Here is a 20,758-nt window from a genome sequence, read left to right as displayed (position 1 = left end):
TCATTCTAGAAATGAACATCAATCGCAGTTTAATTTACACAACCTTTTCCAGACGCCTGTTCAATCCGTGGGTGGACCAGTGCAATCCACACGTTTTCCAGCTGTTTCAGGAGGTCTCGGGGCCGCGGCTAAGGATCTTCCGAAGGCTCTAGAGCCAAGGCCTGCAATTTATAACCAAACTCCTGCCCTAGAGCGTACAGGTCACGGGGCCGCCATTAGCAGTAATGCTTTGCCCTCTTCAAAGTTTTCTGCGCCGCTAGTTTTTGATCGCCCAGCTACACGTAATTTGGGTGGTTGTGAGAGGCGTATCGCGTCTCCTGATTTTAACGTGTGTGAGGATCGTGATCGGGCTGTGCATGTGACTGAGCCCACTCAGCCCCTTAAGGGATACAGTTTTCTTCTCCCGCTAAGTCGAGTTCTCGACAGCAAGATTGCTTTTTTGAATACCAAAATAGTAGGACGTTTTTCGATAAGGCGGCCTTGATTGGTTACGATGGTAATAATATGCCATTTGTCTTCTTTAAAAATCGTGTTACGGCCTTGATGGCAGCTTCGCCCTTTAAAGGGGACTCGTTTGACTTTGTTACAAGCAGCTTGTGTTAGAACAGCTGCGCAAACGATTGCTAATTTGGTTTCCGACACTCCTGGCTTGTCAGAGGAAGACAGGATAGAAATGTCGTTAGCTCGCTTGTCCCAGCGTTTGGGGTTCGTAGAGGTCTTTTTGCCGAACCAGAAATTAGGAAGTATCGCTATGGTAGCAAGTTAACTTCGATGTTTTCTAGTGATTTAAAAGAGTTTAAAGATGAATTGTCGCAGTGTCTGCTTTACGCGCAAGCTTATGGTCAGCGTGATAAATTGGAAGGATGTTTTGTTTTGGATTTGGCTAAGCGACTCCCGTTTGACGCTAAGCAGCGTTATCTTGACTTTTTAGGTGATCAGTATGGTAGCACTGATGAGCCTACTTTTCAGAGTTTGTTCGATTTTGTAGTACGGGAGGAAACGCGTAAGTCGACTGATTTTAGCATTATGCTAATGGGTGATTCTGGTGAGTCTCAGCAATTTAAAAAGTTTGGCAAAGGAAAATTGCCTTTATGTCCGGTTAGGCAGACGTCGGTAAAACCCCATGGTAATGTGATTTCAGGTAGTTCGCAGTACTCGACTGCTGTTGGCGCACCGCGCGGTGGTGAGGCCAAACGTAAGGACCTACCGGCATGTATTTATTGTTCGTCACGTGGTCAAGTTGAATATCATTTTTTGTCTAATTGTAAAAAATTTTTGCGCTTGACACCTCAAGATCGGAGAGATGTTATTGTGAAAGCTGGCAAATGCTTAAATTGTTTGCGCCAGCATATGGTTAGGGACGGTAATAATGCAAACAACTGTCGTCAGTGTGGGCCTAACAACGATAGGAAACACTTTTTTCTTCTGCATGATTTTTATGTGACGTCACGTGATTCTCTGGATTCGATCGGCAAAGATGATGCTTGTGCCAGAGTTCCTGTGCGTAATGTTAAGATTGGAAATGTTAAAGCATAGCCTTTAACCGCATTACTGCTGCTCGTGTTTTGAATCCAATGACGGGTAAATTCAAGTTGGTGTATTGTCAACATGATCCTTGTTCGCAGTTAACGTTTGTTTCGAGTGATTTGGTGTGCGAACTTGGCCTTAAACCGTACGATAAAGCGTCGTGTAAGATGGATACCCTGGTTGGTCAGAAAGCTGAAATGACGAGATGAAATGTTTTTTGATATAACCTCGGTGGTTAACCCAGCTTGGGCTGACGATGTTAAAACTTTACCGCATAAGCAGGATTTAAGTGGTTTCCGTCATTTTCATGACGTGAATATGTTTCATTTGAATGATTGTAGTACTGTAGATGTACTGATTGGCAACGACAATGCTTATTTGATGTGGGCTAAAGAAGAACGTGTTGGTGAAAATCGTAGTGAACCACACGCTTTACTCACTCCTCTCGGTTGGTTGGCTTTTGGTGGTAAGTCACCCTTAGATGAAAGCGTTGCTAACGTGTGCAGAGTGCAGACGTCTTCAGAGTCGGATGTCATCTCTGGCTTTCAGCGTAAAATTGAGTCTCGTGATATGGAAATAGCAGACCTGAATAAAGTCATTCAGGATTTGACTTTGCAAAATGAAACCTGTGAATTGTCTCGAAATGATATTTTGGCTAGAGAACTTGTTGAACCGAATATTGAGTTGAAAGATGGTCGATTTGAGATACCTGTACCGTTGAAGGAAGATATTGATCTACCTAACAATTTTGTGTTGGCGTCAGATAGAGCTGCTGCTTTAAAGGGCGGGGAAACCCAATTTAACCTTTTGCGAGTTTTTTGTTTCAGCGTGATGTCATCGTGTACAACATGCGTTTTACCAAAAAAAAATCTAAATTTTGCTGCCCTCGTCCGCTAAGGCCGCTTTTGTTTGATACCCGTTTGCGAGGCCTCGCGCGCATCCAGCTGTGATGCTGTGCGCTGTGTCGTCACAAGGTACATACAGCCGGAGCCAAAAGTTTAAGACCAGACTTGATTTATGACGATTTTACATTAGCCTACTTCAAAATACTGCATCAGATATTGTTTCAGTTGCATCATGTTTATGCATCATCTTATATCTGATGCAGTATTTTGAAGTAATGCAAAAATCGTCATAAATCAAGTCTGGTCTTAAACTTTTGGCTACGACTATATGTACCTTGTGACGTCACAGCGCACAGCATCACAGCTGGATGCGCGCGAGGCCTTGCAAACGGGTATCAAACAAAAGCGGCCTTAGCGAGACGAGGGCAACAATTTTTTGCTTAAACGCATGTTGTACACAATAACATCACGCTGAAACAAAATACTCGCAAATGTTAATTTGGGTTTCCCCGCCCTTTAAGAAAGAAGACTTTAAAACAACCTGAACTTCGTGATTTTCTTACCGACACCATGAAAGATCTCAAATCTAATGGTTATATTGAGTGTGCTGGTGAAGCAGGAAATGTAAAGGGATTTGAGTGGTATTTATACCATACTTTGTGACGTCACAATTAAAAAAGCGCATTGTTTACGATGGCAAGTCTAAATTCCGAGGAACTTGTGTAAATAATGTAATGTTTTTGGGTCCTGACTTGTTAAACCCTCTGGTAGATCTCTTGGCTAGATTTCGGCTTGATAGATTTGGTATCGTGGCCGACATGATCAAATACTTTTTTCACATTTTGGACTCTTCAATACGCAAGCCCAATTTTATTGAACTGCTAACGTACACCAGCAGTGCCGTTTAAATCGTGAACGAACGCCCTTTGGTACCTTTGAGTGACTACCCTAGGGATTTTACTGTCATCACCCCTGCCTCACTTTTGACCCCATACTTAGACCCATACTGTGCTGTTGGGCAACCACATTATCGTGACCAATTAAGAAGGGATTATCGGTTCAATTTGTCACTTTCTCAGCAGTTTTGGAGCAAATGGATAGATTTTTACTTGCCAGGGCTTCAGGGCCGGAAAAAATGGTTAAAAATGGCCGAGAATTTGAAGCCTGGTCAACTGGTAGTAGTGGGTTCTCTCCAAGACATTGGTAAACGTTGGAAGTATCAACTTGGAAGGGTGCATGAGGTGGTCCCACAAATTAGGAAAGGGAAACCTGTGGTTCGGAGAGCTAAAGTTGCCGTCTGCAACTATAATGAGAGTACGGGGAAAGTGAAAGTAGACTACGTGTTGAGGGATATTTCGTGCCTCGCCCACGTAAAGAACACCTAAGTGTTAGGGTTTGAGACTGGTTCTGTCTGCGGTGGTCGACCTTTGTCTGAGCCCAGAACAGTCGGTTATTACCGCAACCATTGTATATAGCGTCATTTCAGCGTGTACCTATGGTACCAGTTTCATGTATCATCGTGTATTATTCTAATTGTTGTTCATTCTTTGCATGCCCTTTGTATTTGAATATTAACTTAAACATGAGTGAGTCAAACAATTTGTGTATCGTGTGTTTTTATTCATTGGCTCACAATTGTTGTCAATTCCTTTTTAGTTATGCCATGTTAGACTGTCATAACTAGGGGTCGCTATGTTCCAGACAATTGTTCACCAAATCAAACGTCATATAAAACCGTTCGGGTCTACTGAATCTTAGCATATTACATCCTGGAATTTTTCCTAAAAAAATGAGCCAAGATTGCACCATCGTTCGTAAGACTTGTATCATACCTGTTGAAACATGAAACATTGCATCATCACCTTTGAACACCTGTTGAGAATTGCTTCACAATGCCTTTCATTATTACGTCACAGAAACTGCTTACGTCCGTTTGAAATATGGCAATCTATTCTGGTCATTCTTAAAATTGTTGCTTGAAGAGTTGGTCGCATATTTAACTGTTTTGCTTAGTGCTTGCCAGCTGGACAAAATTTCCGTCTTTTATCTAAGTAGTTTGGATTGTAGTGACAAGTTTTTAGTCGTGTATCGCGTTGCACCCCATTTTCGATAGCCAGTTGGCTAATTTCACAGAAATACAATTCTTGAATAGACGTTTCCAGAAGAGTGTTTCTTTCGGTCATTGCATACAGACGAACGGATCCGAGAATCTTATGTTACACTTTTCCCACGAAGAGATTATGGTTTACCGTTGTGACCATAAATAATAAAAGACGAGTTTTTGTTGGTTGGTAGGCCACAGAAGCACATAAATAATAAAAGACGATTGTTGTTGGTTGGTAGGCTACAGCAGCAAAAGATTAAAGCCGTTTTCTTCTCAGTTGGTGCAGAAGAACTTAAAGCACAAGAAAATTAAAGACTTTTCTTCTCAGTTGGTAGTAAAGAACTTCAAACTAAAAATTAAAGGCGTTTCTTTGTTGGTTCTGAAGAAAAAAACAACATTGACATTCATTGGCAAGAAAAAAGATTAAAGACAATCGATCAGTGCTTGAAGATTCAAGTGGACGAATCCAAGCAAGTTTTGTGGAACTTTAGTAGGACTTTATATACCCGTACTACGGTATTGTGCATTTAAATTCTTTTTTGTGTTTTTACGCTCTTTGCAGTTAAGTTTTTTATAACTACTGTAATAATTTTGTGTGTTTGTGTAACTTAATTTTTTAATTGTTAAATTTAGCCCCAAAATTTAATATGTCTACACTCGGTGGCGACAGGGACTCGACCGCCGTCGACTCGACTGAGTTTAGGCCTGATGATGTTCTTTGCGGTCGGGCAGGCCATTCTGGAGAGGGACCCAGTAACGATGAGGCTAAGTCAGTTCGAGAGGCCCGCGAGAGCTGAGGCCGACGCAAGAGTTGCTGAGGCCACCGCGAGAGCTGCTGAGGCCGTACGAGCAGAAGCCGCCGCGAGAGCCGAAGCGAGAGCTGCTGAGGCCGCCGCGAGAGCCGAAGCGAGAGCTGCTGAGTTCGCACTCAAAGACGCTCAGTTGAGGGCTGAACAACGTAAAGAGTTAGTTTTAGCTGAATATCGATCAGAGTTGGGCTCCCGGCGTAGTTCTAAGAAGTGCTCTTCTAGTCATTCTAGAAATGAACATCAATCGCAGTTTAATTTACACAACCTTTTCCAGACGCCTGTTCAATCCGTGGGTGGACCAGTGCAATCCACACGTTTTCCAGCTGTTTCAGGAGGTCTCGGGGCCGCGGCTAAGGATCTTCCGAAGGCTCTAGAGCCAAGGCCTGCAATTTATAACCAAACTCCTGCCCTAGAGCGTACAGGTCACGGGGCCGCCATTAGCAGTAATGCTTTGCCCTCTTCACAGTTTTCTGCGCCGCTAGTTTTTGATCGCCCAGCTACACGTAATTTGGGTGGTTGTGAGAGGCGTATCGCGTCTCCTGATTTTAACGTGTGTGAGGATCGTGATCGGGCTGTGCATGTGACTGAGCCCACTCAGCCCCTTAAGGGATACAGTTTTCTTCTCCCGCTAAGTCGAGTTCTCGACAGCAAGATTGCTTTTTTGAATACCAAAATAGTAGGACGTTTTTCGATAAGGCGGCCTTGATTGGTTACGATGGTAATAATATGCCATTTGTCTTCTTTAAAAATCGTGTTACGGCCTTGATGGCAGCTTCGCCCTTTAAAGGGGACTCGTTTGACTTTGTTACAAGCAGCTTGTGTTAGAACAGCTGCGCAAACGATTGCTAATTTGGTTTCCGACACTCCTGGCTTGTCAGAGGAAGACAGGATAGAAATGTCGTTAGCTCGCTTGTCCCAGCGTTTGGGGTTCGTAGAGGTCTTTTTGCCGAACCAGAAATTAGGAAGTATCGCTATGGTAGCAAGTTAACTTCGATGTTTTCTAGTGATTTAAAAGAGTTTAAAGATGAATTGTCGCAGTGTCTGCTTTACGCGCAAGCTTATGGTCAGCGTGATAAATTGGAAGGATGTTTTGTTTTGGATTTGGCTAAGCGACTCCCGTTTGACGCTAAGCAGCGTTATCTTGACTTTTTAGGTGATCAGTATGGTAGCACTGATGAGCCTACTTTTCAGAGTTTGTTCGATTTTGTAGTACGGGAGGAAACGCGTAAGTCGACTGATTTTAGCATTATGCTAATGGGTGATTCTGGTGAGTCTCAGCAATTTAAAAAGTTTGGCAAAGGAAAATTGCCTTTATGTCCGGTTAGGCAGACGTCGGTAAAACCCCATGGTAATGTGATTTCAGGTAGTTCGCAGTACTCGACTGCTGTTGGCGCACCGCGCGGTGGTGAGGCCAAACGTAAGGACCTACCGGCATGTATTTATTGTTCGTCACGTGGTCAAGTTGAATATCATTTTTTGTCTAATTGTAAAAAATTTTTGCGCTTGACACCTCAAGATCGGAGAGATGTTATTGTGAAAGCTGGCAAATGCTTAAATTGTTTGCGCCAGCATATGGTTAGGGACGGTAATAATGCAAACAACTGTCGTCAGTGTGGGCCTAACAACGATAGGAAACACTTTTTTCTTCTGCATGATTTTTATGTGACGTCACGTGATTCTCTGGATTCGATCGGCAAAGATGATGCTTGTGCCAGAGTTCCTGTGCGTAATGTTAAGATTGGAAATGTTAAAGCATAGCCTTTAACCGCATTACTGCTGCTCGTGTTTTGAATCCAATGACGGGTAAATTCAAGTTGGTGTATTGTCAACATGATCCTTGTTCGCAGTTAACGTTTGTTTCGAGTGATTTGGTGTGCGAACTTGGCCTTAAACCGTACGATAAAGCGTCGTGTAAGATGGATACCCTGGTTGGTCAGAAAGCTGAAATGACGAGATGAAATGTTTTTTGATATAACCTCGGTGGTTAACCCAGCTTGGGCTGACGATGTTAAAACTTTACCGCATAAGCAGGATTTAAGTGGTTTCCGTCATTTTCATGACGTGAATATGTTTCATTTGAATGATTGTAGTACTGTAGATGTACTGATTGGCAACGACAATGCTTATTTGATGTGGGCTAAAGAAGAACGTGTTGGTGAAAATCGTAGTGAACCACACGCTTTACTCACTCCTCTCGGTTGGTTGGCTTTTGGTGGTAAGTCACCCTTAGATGAAAGCGTTGCTAACGTGTGCAGAGTGCAGACGTCTTCAGAGTCGGATGTCATCTCTGGCTTTCAGCGTAAAATTGAGTCTCGTGATATGGAAATAGCAGACCTGAATAAAGTCATTCAGGATTTGACTTTGCAAAATGAAACCTGTGAATTGTCTCGAAATGATATTTTGGCTAGAGAACTTGTTGAACCGAATATTGAGTTGAAAGATGGTCGATTTGAGATACCTGTACCGTTGAAGGAAGATATTGATCTACCTAACAATTTTGTGTTGGCGTCAGATAGAGCTGCTGCTTTAAAGGGCGGGGAAACCCAATTTAACCTTTTGCGAGTTTTTTGTTTCAGCGTGATGTCATCGTGTACAACATGCGTTTTACCAAAAAAAAATCTAAATTTTGCTGCCCTCGTCCGCTAAGGCCGCTTTTGTTTGATACCCGTTTGCGAGGCCTCGCGCGCATCCAGCTGTGATGCTGTGCGCTGTGTCGTCACAAGGTACATACAGCCGGAGCCAAAAGTTTAAGACCAGACTTGATTTATGACGATTTTACATTAGCCTACTTCAAAATACTGCATCAGATATTGTTTCAGTTGCATCATGTTTATGCATCATCTTATATCTGATGCAGTATTTTGAAGTAATGCAAAAATCGTCATAAATCAAGTCTGGTCTTAAACTTTTGGCTACGACTATATGTACCTTGTGACGTCACAGCGCACAGCATCACAGCTGGATGCGCGCGAGGCCTTGCAAACGGGTATCAAACAAAAGCGGCCTTAGCGAGACGAGGGCAACAATTTTTTGCTTAAACGCATGTTGTACACAATAACATCACGCTGAAACAAAATACTCGCAAATGTTAATTTGGGTTTCCCCGCCCTTTAAGAAAGAAGACTTTAAAACAACCTGAACTTCGTGATTTTCTTACCGACACCATGAAAGATCTCAAATCTAATGGTTATATTGAGTGTGCTGGTGAAGCAGGAAATGTAAAGGGATTTGAGTGGTATTTATACCATACTTTGTGACGTCACAATTAAAAAAGCGCATTGTTTACGATGGCAAGTCTAAATTCCGAGGAACTTGTGTAAATAATGTAATGTTTTTGGGTCCTGACTTGTTAAACCCTCTGGTAGATCTCTTGGCTAGATTTCGGCTTGATAGATTTGGTATCGTGGCCGACATGATCAAATACTTTTTTCACATTTTGGACTCTTCAATACGCAAGCCCAATTTTATTGAACTGCTAACGTACACCAGCAGTGCCGTTTAAATCGTGAACGAACGCCCTTTGGTACCTTTGAGTGACTACCCTAGGGATTTTACTGTCATCACCCCTGCCTCACTTTTGACCCCATACTTAGACCCATACTGTGCTGTTGGGCAACCACATTATCGTGACCAATTAAGAAGGGATTATCGGTTCAATTTGTCACTTTCTCAGCAGTTTTGGAGCAAATGGATAGATTTTTACTTGCCAGGGCTTCAGGGCCGGAAAAAATGGTTAAAAATGGCCGAGAATTTGAAGCCTGGTCAACTGGTAGTAGTGGGTTCTCTCCAAGACATTGGTAAACGTTGGAAGTATCAACTTGGAAGGGTGCATGAGGTGGTCCCACAAATTAGGAAAGGGAAACCTGTGGTTCGGAGAGCTAAAGTTGCCGTCTGCAACTATAATGAGAGTACGGGGAAAGTGAAAGTAGACTACGTGTTGAGGGATATTTCGTGCCTCGCCCACGTAAAGAACACCTAAGTGTTAGGGTTTGAGACTGGTTCTGTCTGCGGTGGTCGACCTTTGTCTGAGCCCAGAACAGTCGGTTATTACCGCAACCATTGTATATAGCGTCATTTCAGCGTGTACCTATGGTACCAGTTTCATGTATCATCGTGTATTATTCTAATTGTTGTTCATTCTTTGCATGCCCTTTGTATTTGAATATTAACTTAAACATGAGTGAGTCAAACAATTTGTGTATCGTGTGTTTTTATTCATTGGCTCACAATTGTTGTCAATTCCTTTTTAGTTATGCCATGTTAGACTGTCATAACTAGGGGTCGCTATGTTCCAGACAATTGTTCACCAAATCAAACGTCATATAAAACCGTTCGGGTCTACTGAATCTTAGCATATTACATCCTGGAATTTTTCCTAAAAAAATGAGCCAAGATTGCACCATCGTTCGTAAGACTTGTATCATACCTGTTGAAACATGAAACATTGCATCATCACCTTTGAACACCTGTTGAGAATTGCTTCACAATGCCTTTCATTATTACGTCACAGAAACTGCTTACGTCCGTTTGAAATATGGCAATCTATTCTGGTCATTCTTAAAATTGTTGCTTGAAGAGTTGGTCGCATATTTAACTGTTTTGCTTAGTGCTTGCCAGCTGGACAAAATTTCCGTCTTTTATCTAAGTAGTTTGGATTGTAGTGACAAGTTTTTAGTCGTGTATCGCGTTGCACCCCATTTTCGATAGCCAGTTGGCTAATTTTACAGAAATACAATTCTTGAATAGACGTTTTCAGAAGAGTGTTTCTTTCGGTCATTGCATACAGACAACCGGATCCGAGAATCTTATGTTACAATTTTCCCACGAAGAGATTATGGTTTACCGTTGTGACCAATTAGGAAGTGTAGCCTACCATTGATTAAGCTTTCCGCCAAGCATGAAACGAAAAATGTGTTGTATCCATTGAAGAATTAATTAAAGTTATTGCTATCAAGCATGCAGAAGTTTTAGGAATAAACAAACGCCAGTTTGTGCTCTTTTTCACTTGCCATGAATAGTTGCTTGCCCCTGGCTCAAAGCATAAAAATATCTAAATAATTTCATTTTGGTTGTCTACCAGGGCTGCCAGGTAGCATACAAAAAAGACGAATTGGCCTAATTTCAGGCTATATTGGCTAGAATATTTTTTATGCCAATGTTCAATTTTCTGTCATCTTACCTTTCAAAAGTATTTTATTTCTAATTTTTGCTCTTTCCCATGCACCTTTGAAAGGAGGGATGTACTTGGCGAAAGGAAACAGATCGCTGGTAACAATTTCATGCGCATCTTCACTTTCTCCAAACCTAAAAAAATATATAGGCTCCAGACTAGACAGAGACAAACGAGAACAATATAGTACTTAAGTAAAATTTCATAATTGTAATTCTTCATTTTTACCACCAGAAGAATAAAGCTTAGCTGGCTGCGGTGCAAACGTGTGTTTCAGAGGTCGGTTTGGCACACCCCTCCACCCCTTTAATTTTAAAATTCTTGTCCGAGATCTACCACATACAACATCACGATCTGTCACCCGCAGTCAAATTGTGCTTATTTGATTATGACTAGGGCCCGCAAAAGTCAATAAAGTCAAAATTCTTTAAGGACCTCGTCTGTCCACGAATCAAAGAATAAAGTTGTTTTTAGCTCCTAGGGGAGTGTTTCTAAGAAGTTTATAGGTCAAAATAAGGTTAAAATTGACAACAAAGTCAAAATTTTCAATAAAGTCAAATTTTGGCTTTTGACATACTTTATGTGTTTCTTGAGAGTAATTTTTGTCAAAATCATCGTGGAAGCATTGTAAATCAGGAACTGCCACACAATTAAACCATATTAACCCAAAAAAACAGGAAATATGTCACAATGCCCACTTGGATCAGTAGTAACTTTTATCGCAAATTTTCCATTGTTTATTCATTGTTACGTATTTAATTATTCTTATAAAACACTTCCTCTTCACAAACTTGGTCTTTTCGAAGATCAACAGTTTGGATTTTAGGAATAGCCTACTGACATTCTATAATACAAAAATGCCTAAGCAAGCTAAATCGTCTTCAGCAAAAGTTTGACAGGTTTGTCGAGATTTTCCTGATGCGTTTAATGCAACTCCCTAGGGTGATTTAAGGTGCAAATTTCGCGAGTTCATAATGAAGTGCAATAAAAAGTATTTTGTTGAAAGCCACAAGAAAAGTAAACGCCATCAAGCTGGATTGAAGTGACAACAAGCATCGCAATCAAGGCAAACGTTTATTGAACAAGCCCTTTTTATTGAACACGTTTGGGTCTGAGATCGACAAAATATTATTTTTGGGTAACCTGTATCGATTCAAGGAAGAGCTGTGGCCTCTACATATAAGCAATTTCATTAGGTCAAAATAACGTCAAAATTTTATAAAAATAAAGTCAAAAAAATTTTTTTTTGGGTAAAATGAAAATGGCCCTGATTATGATAGTTCGTTTCTTTCCAGAGTACACTGCAAGGTTTGTTTAAATTTAATTGCGATAGATTGTTTTCAAATGATCTTCTGCCAACAAAACTACCAGACAGCTACTTTGTCTGGTTCAAATCTTTACCAAATCGGGTAAGGATCTGACCAGATCTGGGCCAGATAAAGTGACTTTGTGGGTAGGCTACTGTAAATACGCTAATGTTAACACGTATTAACATAATATAGGCCTAATACAAAGTAAATTCATCTGTTTTTTCAAAGATTAATCATGTTTGATTAGCTGTGGCCTCCCATATGAACTCTTGCCATTTTGCTCTGGTTTTTGTTTTTGCTAGTAGGCTACTTCTGGCATACTTTTTGTTCCTGTAATTTGCTTGATATTGTCAAAATATTTCATTTTTTGTCGTCCTTTTGTTCGTTTGCCTTGTACCATCCCAGTCAACATTAAATTTTCCAACGAGTTGCTTCTTGCTATGTGTCCAAATATCTTAATTTTTTAAGTAGCTTATAGTAATAAATAGATTCCCTGATCGTACTGTAGAAACAAAATTTAATTTGGTGATAAACCAAACGTCCCTCATAAGGTCTGAAGTAGTTAAATACCTAGGAATACTAAATGATGGCCAACTGACATGGTCAACTAACATAGAACATGTAGGCCCTATCACACCAGTTAGCAAGATATTCAGGAATTTTATGCCGTTTGCTTGATTAATTATCGCAAAATACACTAAGTATGCTTTATTACAGCTCAGTGTACACAGTATAGTCTTTTACAATATGGTCTATATGGAATTATTAGCTGGGAAACAAGCACTAAAGCTTTATTTAACGAGGTTGACGTTAGACACAACAATACTATTCGCACGATAACGAAAAATTCTAAATTTTGTCTTCTCAATAATCTGTACAAGTCATTACAACTTTTAAGACGGGAAGATATTTACAAACTGGAGCTTGCCAAATTCATGCATCAATTTATCAACAACAATGGTTTAAAGGCATATTCAATGAAATTTTCAAACTGGAATTAAGCATTAAAGTGCGTAAACTGAACACTCAAGAATACATTTTTAAAAAAATTACCGAAAAAATATTGTTTTCAAGGGCGCTGGCAAGGCCCAAAGTCCAATGTTTCATTTATTTTTTATTTTTTTTAAAATGACCAAAAAGTGGAAACACTGCTAGAGTATACGTCATAAATGCCAAGAGCTCCAGCATATCAAAAATCTTTTCGCGCGCTGGGTTGCAAACAATGCAAAGTTCGGTCGTATTCAGCGCTTCCACTTTGGTGGTAATTACCACAATTGTGGAATTTTCATCGTGCTTGTGGTAAAAATGTGGTAATGAAAACTTTGTGGTAATATGGAAATTTTGTGTGGAAATGTTGCCAAAATGTGGAAATTATAAATTTTGAAAATTTGACATAAAATACTATCAATAAATAACAGCATTTAAACTGTTGTCTTCCGAAATCGAATAGATAATGCAAAAAACTACTTATAACAGCATGCGACTAGCATGTTCCGCTGTTTTCGGTTTGATTTTGGAATGCGTCCTGACTTTTGGCTTTGAACGTAGGCCGTAGGGTGACCATGTGATCATATTCATAGTCAAGATGTCTCTCAGATTCTAGCTGCGGTGTCAAGTACAGTACTTTGCTTTCTTATTTCGGACGTTTTAATAACTGTTAATAAACTGAGTACCGTAGTTGTTTTAGACTTTATTTTACACTATATAACGTAAATATAGCCAAATAATAGCATTGCCAGATAAGGAATTCTGTCCTAATCTGAGAAAAGTATAAAGCTGTTGAAAACAAAAACTTGCATTTTGGAATTTGTTTTTAGTTTTGGGTCAAGATCAAAACCCTAACTTTATGACTAAGTCTAACCCTTACTAACTTTAATCCTAACTCTGGCAATACCTGATTGTAACTATGGCAACAAGTGGGTAAAAATAGCCACTTTGTTAATGTAAAAGTAAGTCGAAATACGGTTAAAATCGCGTAGAAAATCACAGTAATAAATGTGGTAATCTGAGGACAAATGTGGTAATACAAGTGGTAATTTAGCTTTGTAAAAGTGGAAGCACTGGTCGTATTGCGTTCAAAGGAGTTTTGCAGGATAGTTTCACACGTTTTATAAGTTTCTAGGATATTTCGTTGAGAAATAGTAGCAATGTTACGAGAAAGGTGAGGTCCTTTAGTATAATTCTAGTAGCATTGCTAAAAATTAAATGTCCATAAAATCAATATTGCATCATTGTTTGACTTTTGTAGAAACAATATTGCATCATAGCAAATACTATGCCTGACTTTTGTGTTGTGCTTGGCTGTGACACGACAGCATTGCATAAAGTTAGTATGTTTGGGTTTCCCAAAGACAGTACCGTACACAAAAAAAGGAAATGGAATAAATTTGTCAACACCACAACTTGTCATTGGAGTGGACCAAAACCACACCACAGAATTTGTAGTCTGCATTTTCAAGAAGCAGACTTCAAAAATTTTCTTCAATTTCAAATGGGATATGCCAAAAGACTTGACTTGACACCCGGTGCATGTCCATCAATCTTTCCTTCTTCACCAGAAACTAGTGCAACAGCTGAAAGATCACATTTGACTTCTTCCTGGTGACCAGCTTATAGAAGACGCCAAGTTAATGAAGTAATGTTGATTTTATGGTTTATTGTATTTATTTAGAATTACAGTATTAGGTTTTGATAACCTGTACGGTCATAGGCGTCGATTTTTTCTTAGAAGAGAGGAATTCTGGGTGGGCGAGAGTTTTCAAACAGATTTCATTGAATGTGTATGTTTGCAAATTCGCAATGGTTCAGTCTTCGAAATGAGCATATTTTTACTTTGGCAAAAACGTTGCCGAGGCCAAACGGCAAAATTTGAAATTGCCTCGGCAATTACTGTGAATATTTATTAGGAAAAGATTGTACTAAAACATGTAAAACGAGAAGCGAAAAATATACTAGAGTAGTCTATTACGAACGCATTGTTTGATTTGTTGTGATGTAATAATACCAAAAGTAGTGATAAAGCGAGCAACGCGATACGCACGCTGTTACGGTAATTCACGTTAAAAAACTCACCGGGAGGGGAAAGTAAGTTAATTTTGGGTTGATTCAACGTTCGAGTCCACACAAATCGATTTAATTTTTGAAGAACCTATTTTTGAAGAACCTTTAATTTTTGATTTGTTGTGATGTAATAATACCAAAAGTAGTGATAAAGCGAGCAACGCGATACGCACGCTGTTACGGTAATTCACGTTAAAAAACTCACCGGGAGGGGAAAGTAAGTTAATTTTGGGTTGATTCAACGTTCGAGTCAGCACAAATCGGTTTAATTTTTCCGGCGGGTTATATTGCGTAACAACAATGCCCAATAAGAAAGTTACGTTTGTTTTACATTAATTCGACATCTAGCGATGTTGAATTATCATAAAATAACGTTAATTACTCAACCAGGTACAGGTAACATATTAATAGCTCCCTGCGAGAAGATCGCCTCGATTTACGTAAGCTTATAAGCCAACATAATTTCGGCACAATTGGAACACTGCGAGCAACCCAAAGTTTGTTTGATGAACTAGTCAGAATCGGTATCATCAGATGCTATATCAGCTGGACGAGATAGCGGAAAGCGAGGCGCAACAAGGAGTAGATGCTTACAATAATTTGACGTCTACTGGAGTTAAATCAATACAAATAGCAGGCCTTGATACAACTTTTTTTTTCCGGCGGCCAAACGTGTCCGACTGAAGCAAGCTGTTCGGCGGCCAATCACAAGCACATGGCGGCCATCGGAACTTCGACACGCATCAACATACAGTCTTCGAAATTAGCACATTTTTACTTCGGCAGAAGCGAAAAATATACTAGAGTAGTCTATCACGACCGCACTGTTTGATTTGTTGTGATGTAATAATGCCAAAAGTAGCGATAAAGCGAGCTACAAGATACGCACGTGGCACGCTGTTGCAGGAATTCACGTTAAATAACTCACGGGGAAAAGTAAGTTAATTTTGGGTTGATTCAACGTTCGAGTCAGCACAAATCGATTTAATTTTTCCGCTCGGTTATATTGCGTAACAACAATGCTCAATAAGAAAGTTACGTTTGTTTTACATTAATTCGACATCTAGCAACGTTGAATTATCATAAAATAACGTCAATTGCTCAACCAGGTACAGGTAACAAATTACTAGCTCCCTGCGAGAAGATTGCCTCGATTTACGTATACACTAACATAATTTCGGCACAATTGGGATACTGCGAACAACACAAAGTTTGTTTGATAAAGAACTAGCTGTCAGAATCGGAATCATCAGATGCTGTATCGGAGCACGAGGTTGTCGCGTCATCACTGGAATCAGACACATCAAGAGGCTTATCGCTTGGCTGTAAATCTATACCATCTTTGCCGTTCGCAATGAAGCGTCCACGTTTTGCGGCTTTCGGGCTTTGATACCACTCCACAGGCCTCTTTCTTTTTCATAAAGATCCATCAGGGTGTTGACTAGGAAACAAATCTATGCTGTGCCATAACGACTGGGAGGAATGTTTAACCCTAACGTTACAAGCGCTCGTGTGGCCTCGGCATTTTTATTGCCGACGCTAATGCGCCATTTGCCGACGCTAATTTCGAAGACTGAATTTATCGCATTAATAAGGTGTATTGTGGTGTCACTTGCATCCAGCTTATCGTGAGACATCAGCTGCTTGATCACTCAATAAGGTTAACAATTCAAGCATATACAGGGTGTATTGTGATTTATCGAGTGCTTTAACTCTTTTCTAGTCCTTTGTGATTATAAGTGGCAAAGTACTACTACTTTAATTTACAAGGCCGCTTGTGTAAAATTTTCTCGGAACTTCATGGCGGACAAATGCGGCCGACGGAAGGGCGAGACCCGGCGGACAAAATGTCGGTTTTTGTAGGTTAATCGCGGCGATGGCCGCCTTCAGTTTCGAGGCCTGAATTATAGGGTGATATTTTTATAAAAGATTCTCCCAGCTGGGCACATGTCTAAGCGCCGGCGAAGTAGGAAGTAACCCAAATAAAACATCCAGCAATAGTAAGATTGAATCAACATTCTAGTCTGGTGTAGTCTAAGGAAACTAGTTTTTTCTTGTAATCTTGTTGTCCTTACAATCACCTCGGCAATTGCCGACGCTAATTTCGAAAAGTGTGGTTAGTCTTTCTCGCAAAGACTGCGTTTAGCGTCGCTGCAGCAATTAAGCTTTAATAGGTTGGATGTTTTCTTTCTTGCATCTTGCGATCTTATGAGCGCTGCTAAACTAAACAAACTTCTTTTTCCTTTGCGACCTAAAAAGCGCGTGACTCGTGACCTGTTATCTTTAAAGTGGCGCCTTCGGATTTGCTGCATTTGTAAAAGCGATTGTTTTTAGTACGTCTTTAGTTTGTGTCGGTTATTTTATTGTCATGTTCATTATGATGTCATATTCACATTCCCTTACGCTGACCGGGAACTGAAGTTTGATTGTGACGTAACGAAAGTGAGACCATTCGGAGAAAAGATCAAATTGCCGACGCAAATTTGGAGAAAAGATCAAACGTGGCTTTCTCTCACCAGGAATTGCCAACTGTGGCAGTTGCCGTAGCAACAACAATGCAGTGCGTACCGCCGTTTTTCCACGCAGCGTTGTTACGGAATTGCTTTGTTCTGTCGGATACTTAGCGAGAGACATAGCGTAAAACAAAAAGTTGCGCTGCAGTTGATTGGATAGTCCAGCGTTTAAGAAAAACGAAAATAGTTGTAACGAATACTTCATAAGTGGCATGAAAACAGGGTGGGCGAAACATATTTTGCCCACCCTGTTTCACGGCAGGGTGGGCGTCGCCCACCCTGCCCACCCTATTTCGACGCCTATGTGTACGGTACCCCAGGGCCTAATTTACAACAAGGCCATTAACCTAGTGCAGCGGTTCCAACCTGTGGGTCGCGACCCCAACTGGGGTCGCCTAACAATTTGCCTGGGGTCACCTGAGGCCTTCTGAAAAGTTTAGAATTTCATTAGTATAGAAACTTTGCCACAAGAATTCCAAGATACAATGAAAAGCGTTGTAAGTGTCGTGAATTTTGTAAAAGCTAGTGCTTTAAACAGCCGCCTATTTTCAAAAGTTTGCAGTGAATTGGATACATCCAGTAATGTTCTGTTATTTCACACTTGTGTGAGATGGTTGTCCAGAGGCAAAGTTTGGAAACGTGTTTTTGATCTTCGTGATGAATTAAAAACATTTTTTAATCAAAAATCTAAACCACAGCTTGAAGCACTTTTCGGCGACAAAAACCAACTTCACAAAATTGCTTAAATTGCTTGGTGTCAAACTCGTATGTTTACTTTGTCATTCTGTACTTGTTTGCGCCAGCAGCAAAAAATAAAATTGAATGAATTGAATTCACTTTAGGCCTATAACATCGTTAAAAACAGAGTGAAATGGTTCACCAGGCATTTGATAATTAAAGTAACTTGCGTTCTTCTAGGCTACTAGGTTACCAGAAGAACGCAACCTAGTATGGTAGCCTATAGTCACCAGAAGAACGCAAGTTACTTTAATTATAACATCATTATTGTATGCGTGGTTTATATAGTTGTCAATTTTTAGGTGCTTTAGATCAGGGCTTCTCAAACTATGGGTCGCGACCCCAAATGGGGTCGCGTAATGAAATTTTGGGGTCGTAATGAAATTCTAGTGCCGGTGGGTTGTAGTCTTGCCATGATGTCAATTGACCGCAACCGTCGGTGCGAACTGTCGAACGATAAAATATAATCAATCGCAACAATTGATGCATTGTTACGCTATCATTGCTGTAATGTGCTGACCAAAAGTAACCTTACCGCTCGCATTATGATTTCAGAGTAGCTTATCAACTAGTTTCTGAAGGAATGTAGACTAAAGTTTAAAGCAGTTACAAGATTAATTGACTATGGATCAGTAGTTAGGTTCCGTAGATTCATGCGGTAACAATTGCAAGCACAAAGAAAACAATTGATAAGTCAGAAAGAAAAAGAAAATATAATGATCAAAATGATCCGTTTTAATGTCATTAACGTGGATGTCCCCATAATGCAACAAAACTTTAATTGCAACAAAACTGTTGGTGTTTTATTTAAATCCAAGATGTTGAAACTTGACTTTAATCCGATCATATATTTAAATGAAAAACGTATCTGCTTTGAGACCTAGTGAAATATTTAGGAGTAATAATTAACGACTTGCTATCCGATGATGAAGACACGAAACGGCAATTACGGTCGTTGTATTGTGCTGGAAACATGTTAAAAGCAAGGTTTTCCAAATGTTCGATTGCTGTTAAAAATGTGTTGTTTCGTTCCTATTGTATGCCTTTTTATGCCTGTCAACTATGGTGCAACTATCTTTCATCCAGTAATAATCGCTTACGTGTTGGATACAATAATTGTTGCAGAATGTTGTTTAATCTGCAGAGACGACGCAGCATCACCTCTGCATTCGTTGATAACAATACCACAACTTTTCAAGCTCTCATTCGTAAAAAATTATACCAGTTTGTAACACGATGTAACTTGTTTTCCAATCAATAAATTTATGAAATAATGCCAACAGACTGTTACTATCAATCTTTGTATGTGGTACAATGCAACTCAGCTCTTCGGAGTTGAGTATCTGCTTTGTTTCTACATTTTATGTTTGAATATAAAATGGACCATGTTGAGTCTGATGTAAATAAATAAATACATAAATGGGGTCGCATAGAAATATATTTTTCAAAATGGGGTCGCAGAACAAAAAAGTTTGAGAAGCCCTGCTTTAGATTACTATAAATTTTTTGTGTCATATTGGAGAATTTCTGCCTCTTGGTTTCCAATACGAAGAGGAAGATAGTACGGTGGTTGAAGTGAAAGTGATGATGAAGAAGAAAGTATGCTAGAACCTGAACCCTATCGTTTTGAGCCTGAGTACACAGAGGCAGAGATCAATCAGCTTTACCTTGCTGATGTGACTGACGTTTCTCAGCAGGAGGATCGAGTGGGGAACACTGATGGGTAAGCAAATTTAGATATTTGACAACATATACTGCATTTGTTTAGCTTTACTTAACATAGAATAATTAAATCACCGACCGTAGCGGGATAAGTGCTCACTGCTCAGCTTTGTATTGTATTTCCCTATGGGTTTGTAAGGCCTTGAACTTACAACACATCATTGTACAAAATGCTGTACAACACAGCTGCCGCAAAACGACCTATCAAAAATTTTACACATTTTGAGGTGTGTTGAGCACCACACCATATTAACCTAATTATTTCACCTAATGGCTTATGATTCACAATAAGTAGACAATGGGCCATTTACACCAGTATAACGTAAGCTAAAAAAGCAAATGTGATCCCATACTTGATTCAACTTCAAGTGTTGGGTATGAGAAGATAGGTACTCATTGTACTAAGCCTTTGGCACTAAGAAAGTAGGGTGGCCAGTGTTCCCGACAATTTTCACCAAATCAAACGTCATATAAAAACCGTTCAAGTCTACTGAATATTACGTCATGGAAATTCCTAAAGCATGTGCCAAAATTGCACCATCGTTCATAAGACCTGTTTGGACCTGTTTGGGCCTGTTTAAACAGGAAATATTACATCAGCTTAAACACCTGTTGGAATGACTTCATAATTGTCTTTCATTTATTGCGTCACAGTTACTTTCTACGTGAATTTGAGATATTGATATCTATTCTGGTCATTCGTAAAATGATTGTTTGAAAGTTGGCCGCACATTTAACTGTTGGCTTAGTGCTTGCTAGCTGGACAAAAGTTCCGTCTTTTATCCAAGTAATCTGTTGTGTAGTGACAGTTTAAGTGGTGTACGCGTTGCACCCCCTCGTTTTTGGTAGCCGTGGGCTAATTTTTACAGAAATACACTGTTTGAAAAGAAGTTCAAGTGTGTGTTTCTTCGGTCATTATATGCAGACGAAAGGATCCGGGAACTTTAAGTTACAATTTTC

At 39.9% G+C, this 20,758-nt stretch overlaps 1 protein-coding gene across 1 annotated transcript in view; it reads right to left on the bottom strand.

Moving 5' to 3' along the window:
• The window catches only part of LOC145765558 (cytochrome P450 2J1-like), a 49,083-nt gene that overhangs the window by 18,037 nt on the left and 10,288 nt on the right, over positions 1-20,758 (bottom strand). The window contains exon 2 of the mRNA XM_082577393.1: positions 10,465-10,589. Within this exon, the coding sequence (XP_082433519.1) occupies positions 10,465-10,589 (125 nt within the window). The remainder of the gene's footprint in view (positions 1-10,464; positions 10,590-20,758) is intronic.

Source organism: Aplidium turbinatum, chromosome 2, assembly GCF_918807975.1.
Source record: "Aplidium turbinatum chromosome 2, kaAplTurb1.1, whole genome shotgun sequence".
In the NCBI taxonomy this organism is placed as follows: Eukaryota; Metazoa; Chordata; class Ascidiacea; order Aplousobranchia; family Polyclinidae; genus Aplidium; species Aplidium turbinatum.
The sequence above is the reverse complement of the archived record's forward strand: the minus strand, read 5'-3'. Positions and strand labels throughout refer to the sequence as shown.